The sequence below is a fragment of the Odontesthes bonariensis genome, chromosome 14, assembly GCF_027942865.1.
Source record: "Odontesthes bonariensis isolate fOdoBon6 chromosome 14, fOdoBon6.hap1, whole genome shotgun sequence".
Classification (NCBI taxonomy): domain Eukaryota; kingdom Metazoa; phylum Chordata; class Actinopteri; order Atheriniformes; family Atherinopsidae; genus Odontesthes; species Odontesthes bonariensis.
In genome coordinates, this window is record NC_134519.1 from 19,276,675 (window position 1) to 19,290,910 (window position 14,236).

The 14,236-nt window shown below is 38.6% G+C and overlaps 1 protein-coding gene across 1 annotated transcript; it reads right to left on the reverse strand.

Moving 5' to 3' along the window:
- Positions 1–1,771: 1,771 nt before the first annotated feature.
- LOC142399509 (histamine H3 receptor-like) lies at positions 1,772–6,851 on the reverse strand. The gene is made up of 3 exons (XM_075484237.1): positions 6,605–6,851; positions 5,948–6,114; positions 1,772–2,869 (listed from the first exon to the last, which is right to left on the reverse strand). The coding sequence occupies exons 1-3, from the start codon at positions 6,849–6,851 to the stop codon at positions 2,117–2,119; spliced, it is 1,167 nt and encodes a 388-aa protein (XP_075340352.1). The 3' UTR covers positions 1,772–2,116.
- Between the last annotated feature and the right edge of the window lie 7,385 nt (positions 6,852–14,236).

Below are 14,236 nucleotides of genomic sequence, written 5' to 3' on the forward strand. Positions count from 1 at the left end.
CAGGCACCTGCAAATGTAACCTCACTATCTGACATGATGGCATAATTACAGTTCTAACAATCCTACATCTGGAAAGAACCTTGTTAATATTATCAAACTTACATGGAGGAATACAACAAAAATGGCATTAGACTCTCAGCTTGTCATGTGCAAATCAAACAAAGCAACTCAGCATTTGGAAAGGACCCAGCAACTACAAGGCAAAATGTTATTATTTACAGTGAGGCAAGGAAATTGATTTATTTTTTTCATACTGTGCATAAAGATGATCAGCTAACAGAGATGATTTTCTTTTTTTCAATTCTCACTTACGCTTCCTTAAAACAAATCAATAATTTACTTTTTCTTATAAATACAGGAGCTTTCTTCTGAGCCAAGCAAACATATGATCTAAAACTAATTAAAATATTGCAATAATTTAAAGCGTTCAACACCATAACAGAGACCAAAAACTATTGCTAGCATTTGCTGAAGTACAGGACAAAGTAGTTACTGTTCAAGTGATAATAAACACACTAAAATGACAACACGTGAGTGAATGAACAGGCAGACAATTTTCTCGACCTGTTATTACAGTTACAAACATAGATTGCAACTTGAGTCATTAAGGTGGAAAAGCAAAGCAAGTATTCAACAGCATATTCAAACAATAGCATCACAGTATATCAGCGAACAAAAACCATATAACATCTCCAAGGCTGACTTCACTCTGTGGGACGCTGCACACATCGGAAACAGTAAAGGTTAATGGTGACATCTAGTGGCACAAGAGTATTCATACACCTACTCGTCAAAGTGTTACGGTATTTTAACGTTGTTTGTAAATGCGCCACTTCCTTTTCTTACATACAAGTAAAGTCAAACACCCTCTACTAAACAACTAAAACACTGTAAGCAACCCTTTAAACAATCTAAGCGTTGCATTGCAGTTGAGTGACTGCCAGAGGTCATTAATAGCCTTGAAATAAAGAAAATCTATCAATTTTCTTGTAGCATTTTATAATAAGGATGGAAAATAATAAATCCATGTTAATTTACTGTTAAAACATTCACTGATATGCTACTAAATTAGTTGGTTTCCCACAAAAGAAATAGTATGGTTTCCATGCCTTTAATGAATGTTCCTGTAAGAAGAATTGTACCTATTGTTATATATTATAAGCTGAAAGCTGGTCATCCAAAGCAAATGTTTTCATGTCTGTGTCACCCACTAAACAGAAGCTCCACACTTTGTATAAAACAGCAGCCCAATTGTGTGCTGCTGTTTTATCAACTGTGAAGTAATCACATAAATTCACAGTGGGTTGATCATTATTCCATGGTAAATAAAAAACAGGAATTCATGACATATCCTGCATCAATTCATACATTCAATTATCATGACTCATTCTGTTCTTTGCATTTTCTTTTCCATATTATAGCAGATGAATAAGTATAAAGCTTTGTGAACAACTAATACTGAGATATATAAATATATTGTGTGTGCACAAATATAATCCATTACTAAACTGTGACCAAAAAACATTAAAGAAAGTCTGGCTTTGAAAGAAAAGTTCATTTCATACACAGTACATTTAAACATAATGGCACTTTGTGTTTCCATCTCTGAGCTTCTGTTATAGTTAGTAGGACACTGTGTGTGTCTGTACATTGACATCTGCCTACACCAACATGTGCCAGTTAGTCGAAGAAGATGCTTTTCATGAGCACATTATAGTGACTAAACAGACAGATTTCATAATTATAGTCGGCATGATAATTGTCAAGAGGCCTGAAGAAAGTTCTTTTTATTCCATTTTTCTTTTCTTCAGAAAATTGACACAAGGCTGCCAAACTCATTCACATCTTATCATCATGTAAAATATTGGAATATTTTCACGAGTTAAAATCTAATACTGAATTAATTGAACTGACTGACAGTAAAACACACAATGCTGCGCGATACCAACATTTTACATTCAAACACTGAAAACCACAAGGTGTTGAGGAAATCATTCATGGCTCTACGTGACAAACTGTGGTGTACTTTTATGGGGTTAAAGTTTGAATGCTTCCATGAAAAGTTTTAGAATATTGTTCATCCACATTCATCCATCCATTCCTGGGTATCTGCTTGTCACTGGCCAGCTCGTAGGACGCATGAAGGTGATGTTGTGTGCCGCTTTGGGCAGAGAATCTTGCTAAAGGCCCTGCGGAAGCTACTGTGGCACAAGGGGTAGAGGAATGGGTTAATAGCAGAGTTGAGCCACAGGAGCCAGAAGGTGACCTCATACCAGTGATGCTGGATGCATCGCCCTCTGCAGGCAGCACGGATGATCATCAGTAGGGTGTATGGTGCCCAGCAGATGGCAAACACACATACTATGATAGCCAGGGACTTAGCAATTTTCTTATCCCTGGACAGACGGCTGGGCTGGACAGCCCTGCTGGTTGAGGGATCTAGTTTACCCAAACAAGGGGAGGAGGTCTGGGAGTTGATAGAGCCTCTTATAGGCAGTTTTATCCCAAAGCCCCAGTTGTGGGACAGGGGGATACCTTCCCCCTGGGCAGAAGCAGGTTCACTCAGTTGAAGTTGGAGCTGTGCCTCCCTGTGGTGGAGTCTTCTCCTACGTATACTGAGGTAAATGCTGAGGTTGAAGAAAGCTACGGAGATGAAAGGAGAGAAAAACTCCAGCATAGAGGCACTCAATAAGAAGTACCAAGAGTAATAGAACTCTGCAAAGCACTCATCCTTTGGCACGTGGCTTCTGCCTACCGCCAGTTCCCAGAATATGATAGCTGGGCCATACAGGACAAAGGCCAGCACCCAGACTGCAGTCATCTTGATTATAGCTTGATGAGTCATGCTCTGTCTGGCACGGTAGCTTACCTTTAGGAATAAAAAGCATGAATAACAAAAAAAGGACTTTAATAATGCTTCAAGGGATGCTACTTTCTCTCAATATTGCAGAAATGTTTGCAGCAGTGGTGAAAGAGGAATTCAGATTATTTCAACCAAATAGCTGTGTGAGAATGTGAAAATATGCAATTTTAAATATTAGTAAAATCAACAATAGTTATTATGGTCTTCAAATTAAAAGTACTTACTATTTACAAGCAATACTGTACTTCTATTTAGAAAAAAGGGAAAAAATTAGTCAGTATTCGTGATACACCTAAAGTCATGGGAAAAAGAAAGAACACCCTTTGCCAATTCTAAGGTTTTAAACATCAGGACAAAAATGAAAATTACCTGGTTTACAATGTCTTAAAGTTAAGTAAATAAAACGTCAGATGAACAATAACTCACGATACATTATATTGTGTCATGTTTTATAAAAAAAAAGACAAAATGTATCAGAAGTGTGTGAAAAACTAAGTACACCAAATGATTGAATAGCTTGTAGAACCACCTGTGACTGACAGCTGAAATGAGTAGTGAGTGCTGATATGCTGTGTTTGGTTTTCTCCAGATCCAAAATACATTTCTTTGGTCCAAAAGACATTGCTCCAGAATTTGGTTTGTTCAGATGCGGCTCTGCAAACCAAAGCCATGCTGCAAGGTTCTCTTCAGAGGGAATAGGCTTTCCGCCGGGAACTCTTCCAAACGGGCCATTCTTGTTTAGTTCTTGTGTTTTGTTTTGTTTTGTTTTGTATTTTGCAATTTCCCTGAGCATTACACAGGTTTCAGGTTAAACTTGTTGCTTTAACACCTGAGATGACATGCAGCTGTCTTGAATGTTTTCCACTTGTGAATACTCTTTCTCACTGTTGAATCCTGGACTCCAAATTGCTTGGAAACTCTGTATCCCTTCCCAGATTGATAAGCATCAACATACGCCTCTTTAAGATCATTACTGATGTATTTCTACCTAGGCATAGTGTTAAGAAGCACTTGCCAACAGCCAAAACCTCTGCTTTTATAGAGGTGCTCCCACTTGCTGATGAACAGTTAATCAAGTCAATTTTATTATCAGCACCTGACTGCTACTTGCTCCCTTAATTTTTCTATGAAAGCAGTAAGGGTGCACTTAGTTTCCTCCTACCCCGCTTTTGCATTGTTTTTTAGTTTTTATCAAATAATTTTAGACCCAGTGTAATATGTTGTTGTTCATCTGAAATTGCATTGATCTAATTTCAAGACCTTAAGTAAAAACTCAGAGTGGACAGAGGGTGTAAATTCTTTCTCATATGACAGTTCTCAGCTTTTCATATTTGTTGTAGTTCGGTTCAATTTCGTTGCATTAATAGTTCATAGATTCACTATATTGGAAATATTCATCTGTACTGTGACAACAGCTATCAAAAAAATGCAGTAAAGTAAAAGGCAATTTTGTCCACAAACGTGTAAGTAACGTAAAGCAGAATTACCCAAAACAGGAGAAGTACCTTGAAAATACATTTATAAATGAGGATTTTAGTAGTTCTAAATCCAAATGAATGTTAAATAAAAATGTATACAAATACCATTCAACCACAACATTCATATGTCTCGACAAATAAATATTGAACATACAGTTTAAACAAAAGCCATGTTCAACACTAACACCATGCAGAACCTAAGTGTGTGAATAACTTTTAAATAAGTGAAGTACCTCTCACGACCACTTGTTTCAATTAGTGTCACATCCCGTGGTCCTGACCATGCGCCTATTCATCAGACAGCATACTTTACAACCTCTCCAGCTGCTCTGCATATATGTCACAGTGCTTCTTTGTAATTATTTCTATTTCAGAGAAGATTATCCTTGGTCCCACTTATGTTTGTATAAATTAGTTGGTGCCTTATGATTGTGGACGCTGCTGCATGTCAGTCATCTTTTGCAATCACCATATTTATGTTATTTTCGCTTCTAATTAGCTTCTTCCTGAGATTATATTATGTGACTCTTCGCTAATTCTTGTAATCAAAACACATAAATATGTTTCTTTCTCTCTGGCAATGTGCTGTCATGCCGGCCATGTGTAATCTGACTCCACCCTTTCTTTTCAAAGACAAACTGTGTCTCTGACTGTTGACAGCCCTTTTGTCTTCCAATGTTCAGAGAGAAATGCTTTTAGGAAAATGTTGCTTAGCTGCCGATGGCCTGTGTGTGCAGCGATTGATCTCTCCTGGTTGGAGGGACTGTGGCACGGAGGAGGACCTCTATGATCAAAGCTGTCTAATTAAAGAAGAGGATCACTCTCTCTCTGGTGTTATTTGTATTCATTGCTGATGTTAAGTGTTTGCCTCTGAAAGGAAACAGAGCACTCTCTGTGTCTTCTGTGCCAAGCATCATCCCACCTTTGGGTTAACGTGTGTGCATAGGATACAGTCAGCTGGGTGATGTATGGACAAGTCCTAAAAGAAAGGTTTAAATGAGATAAATAGCTGTGGAAGTTTGGTAATGTATGACAGTCAGAAAAAAAGGAAAATGGTGCTATGGGGCTAAGCAATTGTATTTCAGATAAAAGCAAGTCATGGAATGTGGATGCAGGGAAACAGACTTAGTCATTGGAATCTATTGAAGCGTGAATTAAAAGTATTTCATGCATTGAAGTTTAGCAAATCAAATATGACAGCTTGTTGTCCATAATGTGTTTTTTTTCTGTGTATTTTGCTGAAGATCAGTCTATCCCAAAGTTGTGGCGTGGCTTTGTTTTTCTTATCTTCGTCATGGGGGAAAACCATAATTAGGGGTGGCACTAGGCCTGAATGGGTCAGGAATGATTAACCTCCACAGATGGGCACATTTGGGAGGATGAGACTCTGTCCCAACTGATGGTTTCATCAAAAATCAAGCCATGGGCCACAAGGACAGAGCATCTGTAAATTTGCAAGATTAGGAGAATCACCACTACTAACTCTTGTTGAACTTTTTTTCTCTGGTCACATTCTTTCACAAATATGACAGTTTACTGTATTCTATCACATGCTGACATGCCCTTTACTGACTGTGAGTATTAAGGGACGGTCTGTTCCACTCACTGCTCTGGTGACTGAGAGGAAACGATCGTAGCTGATGAGCACAATGTTGAAGACGGACGCAGAACAAAGCAGGTAGTCGGTGACCAGCCACAGTTTACACAATCCTCGGCCCAGCGTCCACCTGCCTGTGAGGATGTAGGGGATGTAGACCGGGATGCAGAATGCCCCTACACAGACAAGTAATGTTGTAAAGGGATCAGCACTTCTGAACAGATGCTACCATTCACACACACAATCAGTGACAATAGAACATTATTGCATAATAAATGCTGAGGATTTTTGTTCTGGGGAAGTTACAATGGAAATACTGCATATTAATTTAAAAAGAAATAAAGGAGCATTGTCACTGCTGGAAAAGACATTAAAAACGGTATTTTTTTTGCTATGTAATCATTTAATTTTGTCACAGTTGAGCTTGTCTACAGCACAGAAGACTAACAGGTTTACACAGAGGTATCCTAAAGGATTTTACCCATTCAAACCTTTTGAATAGAAACTCAACCTATAGGTTGGCTAAGTATGGAAACCCATCATGTTATTGTAAAACAGACTTTATGCCAAAAATATCTGCCATAAAACTAAGCTCAATACTCTCTTATCCAAGGCACTGATGTACAAGGGGAAAAGGAGACAAAGAAAAACTAAGATGGAACTCACCTACAAGAAAATCTGAAATTGCCAAATTCAAGAAGTAGTAATTGCATTGTCTTCTCAAACTCTTGTCCACTTTGAATGCCAAAATAACCAGTGCGTTACCCAGAACTATCACAACAACCAAAGTCACCATCATCACCGTCACAATGACAAACATGGGTCCTGAGAACACGAAGCTGCTCTGGACTCTAGTTGAGGTATTGTCAAAATAGTCCCCAGTGGAGTTCGAATCATTGTGTTCCTCCGACATGGTCTTAATGTGAAGTGAACGCTGTGGTTGTTAAATCCTCAGCAAGCAGGCGCAAAAAAAAAATCAAACCCAGCAACAGGTGCCAGACGAACGGAAACTGCAATCAACACCCTCATATGTGTTCCGAAAGCTTCAGGCTCATGATGAAACTGCGCACAGTGGCTCAAAATATCCACGAGAGAGCGCACGGCGCTCTTCAAAACGTTGCCTGAATATCTGATGGATTACGTCTGCTCTCGGTGCATGTATGTAATACACTTTAGTGTTGAAATTATATCAGAATAGTAGTGCTACCACACGTGCAAGATTAGAGGAAAAATCAAAGTCAAGATCCCACTCTGTAAGAGATTGTAAGAGCACCAAGGGCAAGTTTGGTTCTTCTTCTCTAAATGATCTTTATTGGCATGTTTTCTGTTATAAACACCCCTCCAAAATTAAGCTATTTTAAGAAGTATCTAATCTTTAGTCGAGTTTTTTTCTTCTTTTTTTTTTAACACAGCAAAACCCGAGTCAGAGCATGTGAAATCTTCCCTACTGCAAGAGTCCGCTTCTCTGTCTTATTCAAATGTCACCCTCCTGGCGCACACACAATCCCGTATCACAGCATCCAAGTGTCCGCATTACCATGGGATTGAGTTAGTCGTTTGAAATCTAGCCTATATGTTGTGGAATGATGCACAACAAGCGGATGCTGATCGTCAGTGGTGGAAGAAGTACTCAGAGGCTTTCACTACTGTAACATTGCAATGGTCCTACAGCACTGAAAAAGTTCTGGAATGAAGGTATGACAAGGTAGCTCTGTAAAGTCCGAGGTCCACTGTGCTTCAGAACGAAAATGAAAACTAAAAATGCTCCCTTTGCTTCCTCTATGTGCATATAAAATACACAGCATCAATAGATTAGTATTAGCCTACTAGTGCGCGCATGTAAAAGCTGTATTTTACTCTCTCATGTCAGGCTAAAGCTAATGAATGTTTGCATTGTGTTGACTGTTTTTTCAATTACTCGATTGTTTGGTTTATGAAATAAAATTATCTTAGAACTTGAAGGAACATGATCTCAATGCAGCCCAAATCTCTATATCGCCTCAAATGTTTAAGGGAACAACAGAATTTAAGCACATTTAAAAGATTGGAACAAAGAAATCTTTACTTTTTTACATAAATGGTGATGTTTCAGGCCTATATGAATGAATCTCTCAAATAACATCTCTAATGTTTGTCTTGCATTTGGTGTGTAATGGACATTCTAATAACCAATGGTTACAACTGTCAGACACAGTAAATGCTGTGAACTGGAATATACAATATTTTCCTCCGAAATGTTGTGGAGTACAAGAAATAACTTGTGTACTTTACATGCATCACAGTTTTTTATACTTGAGAAAGAATATATAAATTCCATGAAATTTCCGCCACTGCCGAGACATAACTGTCATTATGACACCTTCCTTGTCACAAAAGGAGCAGAATAGCTCAATAAACAATGACTTACAACCACGAATGCAGATCAATCCTGTGTTGTTGTTTGATTTGAATTTTACTTTGCGTCTGACTTTGTTTCTGGTAATAGATGGCCCCTGATTTCTTTTGCTTCAAAAAGCTTTGCTTCTTTAATGATGAAACCTTGACATCTGAGGTTGGCACCTAAAAGAAACAGACAGAGTTATATATATTTCTTGTGACGCACCTCCCAGAAACAGTGAAATAGCCTGTAGATCTTACTGAATTCAGAGACTGAGACTGTTCTGTAAGTCCACCAGTAGTGGTCACAGAAAATAAGCAGCACCATAGCAGCAGTGACCGAGAGAGCCCAGGTTGAATTACGGTTATTTTCCCCTAAAAGATGATTCACCACCATCTTTCTGATATTACAGATGCAGTGCAGGGACCAGTGTAATGAAAGTGACACAGTTTTATCCAGGCTCTTTGCCTGTGTTATTCTTTTAAATAAATGCTAAATGTTTCACAGTGGTTAGGTATGAAAATTCTTCTTGGTGACTATCATGGTGACTACTATTTTTCGAGATAACAGCTCTAACTGCATTGAAGACGGTAGTTTAAAGGCCGTTTGTGAATCCTGTGATGGATTTTTGTTTTACGTAATGTAGGTGAGATGACTATCTGCAATGACAGGTCATGCGCACTGTGACTAACTGCCTTCTATGAGAAAATGAATGAATGGCAAATAATGTTTCATATTTCAGTGGTTCCAGATTCTGTGGGCAGCTCAGATTAATCAAATCATCCCCATCAGCCCAAACTGCATGTTTGATAGTCAGGTAGCTTCTGACTGGCTATTAAAAGACTACTGACTCAAAATAGGAAACCTGGACTGCTTTTTAGGTATGTAAGTTGTGGTGATGTCATGGAAACTGGAGTTGGGCTGTCATGGAAACATCCATCCATTATCTATACCACTGAATCTGTTGGTTGGGTCACAGGGGGGCTGGAGCCTATCCCAGCAGTCAATGGGCAAGAGGCAGGGTACACTTTGGACAGGCCACCAGTCCATCGCAGGGCCACACAGAGACAAACAACCATACAAGCTCACACTCACTCCTAAGGACAATTTAGAGATGCCAATGAGCCTTACATGCATGTTTTTTGGACAGTGGGAGGAAGCCAGAGTACCTAGAGAGAACCCATGTATACACAGGAGAACATGCAAACGCCACACAGAAAGGCCCCAGCTGGGAGTTGAACCTGGAACCTTCTTGCTGTGAGGCAACAGTGCTAACCACCACACCACCGTGCAGCCCGCTGTCATGGAAACAAATGCACAAAAAGATTTACGCATGTGCTGCTATATTGAGGCCTATTTTTGTCTTGCTTTCTTGTAAATTGTAAACTGTAAATGCTAACGTAGAAACAACTGCATCCCAGCGAAATAAATAGATGTCCCAAGTGATGTAAAAATCATGCTTAGGTGTTTCAGCCCAGCATTCATCAATATTTGTGTTAAACCTTCACTCAGAGTTTGTAAACTGACGTGTAACTACACGTTAACGTGATAAATAGATCGATGAAATTTTGGGAAAACGCATCTCCACAGTACTGTGGGTATTTGTTTTACTTTAACCTCCTAAGACCCAGAACTGGGTGTAATAAGACAGAGCCATAGTCCCAAACTCAGGCTTTAAGAAGATAATTATACCTTTGCTGTGTAAAATATGATCTAATAGTACATACTTATTAACTAGTACATGCACATTAAACAGAATCAAGAAATATATGACAGGGAAGCAATCAGCTCAGCAGGTGTAGTCCCTAGATCAGGAAATCTAAAGACACAGACTCATTTCAATATTGAGGGTACTCAGAAACAAAGCAGTGTCAGGGAGAATACACAGAGGCTCTCGTGTCACCTATTGTACTGAGCCTTGCTGTGGCTCTCCACCACTCTGATACTCAAGTGTTTGTGTTTGGATGCTGGGTTGGTGTACAGATGCTATCACACTGTAAGTGTTGCTGCCTATCCACAGCAATCACAGTTAAAATTCACCAATAAACTATACAGTTCACATCTTAAGTCACCACTTCACAAAGGCTTTGAAGAGCGTCTTTCTAAGATTGCATTCATAAAACGCATTCAGCCCGTTCCCCAGACATGGGGTAAGCCTATTAGTAAGCACAGAATAAGATTTTTACACAGTCAATAGACTATGTTCCAAGTGTTTTGGGGGGCAGGGAAGCGTGGCAGCTAGAAATGCAATATCACTAAAAATAGAAAAGAAGGTGGATTATTTAAACTTTTTTACACCAAGAATCCTGGTGTCAGCTAGAACTGTAGCCATGGCAAAATCATAAAGATCTCCACCTTTGTCATTCCCCATCTTAATTTGATTGCCAAATAATGATTGCAGTGTTCACTAACTACAAAGATACATTATCTTGAATTACTTCAGAAATGATTCCAAATCTATTTGTAAAGAAGTTGTGGGAGGAGTTGCTGACAAACTGCAAACTGTTTATTGGTGGTAAACTTACAAAAATACAAAATGCAAGAATGAAATGTATTGTCAACAGAAGAGAGCAGCTACTTGGGTGTGTTTATGCTTTTTTTAAGGGAAACTGGATCTTTACAATGTTGAATACGCTTTGGTTGGAAAGTCGCAACAAGTGTTACTCCTCCCTTTGTAAACATGTTAAAGTGGTGACGCTCTTCCTGCATATGCTGAATTAATACTTGTGTTTATGATTTCTAAGCTACATAGTCAGCTTTTGTTGAGACAAATGTATGTATCCAACCATCCCATTGTGTTCTGTCGGGGCTGTGAGGGTTGAAAGAGCACCGAGATTTTGTCGCAGCTAAAAAAAAAACAAATGCCCACAAGAAAACTGTCCACATTTTACTTTTTTTTTTCAAATTCTTCACTATTTTATTTATCATGATTACCAGAGAAAGGGAAATATAGGTCCCAACTAAAGGTTGCGGTATACAAATATTTGAGTGTGCAATTGAGTGTCTTATATTGAAAGCAGCTACAGTTTAGCAATGCAAATGCATGTTTGATAAGGATTGTTGCTCTTCAAATTGTTCCTTCCTTCCTGTCTCACACTAGAGTATAGAAAGATTAAATAGCATCCCTAACATCTGTATATTGTTCTACACATAATGAATATGGTCACTGTGACACCTCCCACTGGTTTCCAGACCACCTGTAGTCAATTAGTGGTGAATCTAACAGTAAAAACCATGGATGCCCATGTAGTACTTATCAGTCACAAGGTAACTCTACCCAAAGCATACCTTACTTTATCACCACTCTGTCCCCATGGTTTATCACTGCTCTAACCTCCCAGGTTTGGGTGAACTTAAACTTATTACCTCTATTAAAAAATGATCATAAATTATGTCTCAAATGCAATCTTCTCAGTGTAAATAGTCTGAGTAACCGAGAGAAGTCTAAGTGTTTGTGGAGAAAATAATGTTCCAACTGTCGAGCATATCTGGGAAAAGGCTGCATCCATATGCTTGGGCCGGGCTAGTTGCCATTTGAACACAGCAGAATATCCCCTGCTAGTCCAAGTCTTCACATCACTTAAGAGCTGCCACAGTTTACATAATAAATGCTGATCATTAATGAGGAGGCTGAACTCTTGGACAGCTGCATAGCCTCACAGTCTTTTTGGCAGAGCTGCTTTCAAGAGGAGGGTGTGCTGGCATTTACCTTATGCGAGACATTTACAGAAGCTCATTAAAATCCCGTGGGTGTGCCTCATCGTGACATTATTTTCCATGAACTTCTTAAATTTTTCATCTCATTTTCAAAAGCTCCAAGCTGGTTAATCCAAGTCCCCTCTTTACCACATATCTGAGTTCATTTTTTTATTAAAGTAATTTCTGCAAACATAATTGTGTAGTTGTTATTTTTACAGGGAGTATTCAAGTTTTATAAGATGGACTTGAAATGATTCATTCATGAAATTGTAACTTCCATCGCAAGTTTAATTGGTGCTCATTGTCTGTTTTAATTGATAATGAAAGAGCAATAAAGCTAAAAGGAATAAAAGGAAAAAAATGTAGAAATTCAAAATGCACCCAGCCTCCTGCAGCAATTCCTTCTTTTCTCTGTGTCCTAAAAAAAACTCCCCTAAGAAGCACACATGTGTATGTATGAGCTTTATGTCCCCTGATGGATGGCAATCATCAAAGGATTTGAACCCATCTCACCTAGGTGGATTTTTAGACTGTGTAAGGATAAAAGTTGCATGTAGGACTTTTGTCTGAAAAAGTGCCAGTGCCACTGAAAAAGTGCAACCGTCACATAAATTTAATCTATTGATTTGTTTCCAAGGACACTGTGCTCTTTGGTCTGCGACAGCACACAAAAATATCCCCACAGAATAATACACTGTGAAGGCATTTCATGAGATAGTCACATATCGACTGTTGCATCACTTTTAATGGCTAAAAATTCCACATTTGGAGGACCATACAGCCAACTGAGAGAATCAAGACTGAATCCCATCCTGACCACCAGTGCCCTTTAAGTACCTTTACTTTTCAGTGTCCTTTTTATATTATTCAAACATTGTTTCCTTGTTCCTTGGCTCGCTGCTTATTGCTGTTTTTTACATTACAAATGACTTAGTTAAGGTAGGATATAACAAAATGAAATGGTTAAATCTGGATATTAAAAGTTCCTGGTTATGGTTAGGTATTAACATTGAGATGTTTGAGGCTAGGAAAACAATATCCTTTTCTTTTTCAACAATTCAGCCTTATCCAAAACTGCCAGAGCTGAAAGAAGAGTTTCTCTATGTACAATGTACGCCCCTGCAAATAGGACTATGGCACAGCCTATGGCAGAAGAACCTAGGAATTCTTTTGTCCAGATGAAAAATAAAGGTAATTATGAGAAAGCATTGATAATGGGGCCAAATTGGCTTTTCCTCATTATAACCATGTGTCAACAAAGTTTATGTACTCACTGCATGGATGGGAGAAAAAAAAACTTTGCTTTTCACGTTTAATATACTACACAGAAAATAACCAATTACATACATCAGTGGCAGAAAGTGTGGTGTTGTAAAATATCTTTAAGGTTCAGTGTTGACATGCTTCCTCCACTTTACATAGATGCTTTTACAGTACCTGTTTTCTTTGTTTAATTCTGTTGGCATACACATATCACCTACTGTGCTCAGAAACATCTTCTCAGGAGTAACAATTTGTTTTCCAAGTGGATTTATTGAAACCCTGCACATTAATTTCCTTCATACTTACTCAGGATTCCACATACCACTTGCATTTACACCTGGTTGTGATCCATTGTGGTTTAGTTAATCTACTACTAATATCAAGATAGAGATCATCTGTGAATGTGGGGAGGAAAGATGATCAACAAATCCTACAATGGCAACACTATTACACAAAATATGTAGGAATACTGTATTAGAGTCGATTAATTTCCTACTGTACGCATTTTTGTCATATCTTTTGTTGTTTATCGACAATTTCTCAATCGACATGGGTGAGCTTTTAATGGCTTTTAATGAGTTGGGCTCATGGTTACCAGCTTAAGCATCCACTTGCATCATGCTGTACATCATGAAATAGTACAATGAAAAGCAACTTGCTGTCATTTAAATAAAATTAAAAATTAAAATATGCGAAACGAGTTCAAGAGGAGCAGCTTCTGAGGCCAGTTCCTTTGGAGCAAATCACTTAACTCATTGACAAAAAAGCCTCTTCTATTCAGACATGTGAAGGGAATACATGCTGTTCTTTTTCTCCAACCTTTTTCTTGCTCACTCTCTCAGTCTGTGTCAGTCCCTAAAATGTCCCTGCTGGGGATTCTATCTCCTAGTTCCTTTTGAAGCTGTGGCCTCTCTTTCCCTCCATTATCTTGTAATTTGTGGGGGATTATGCTCTGGAGC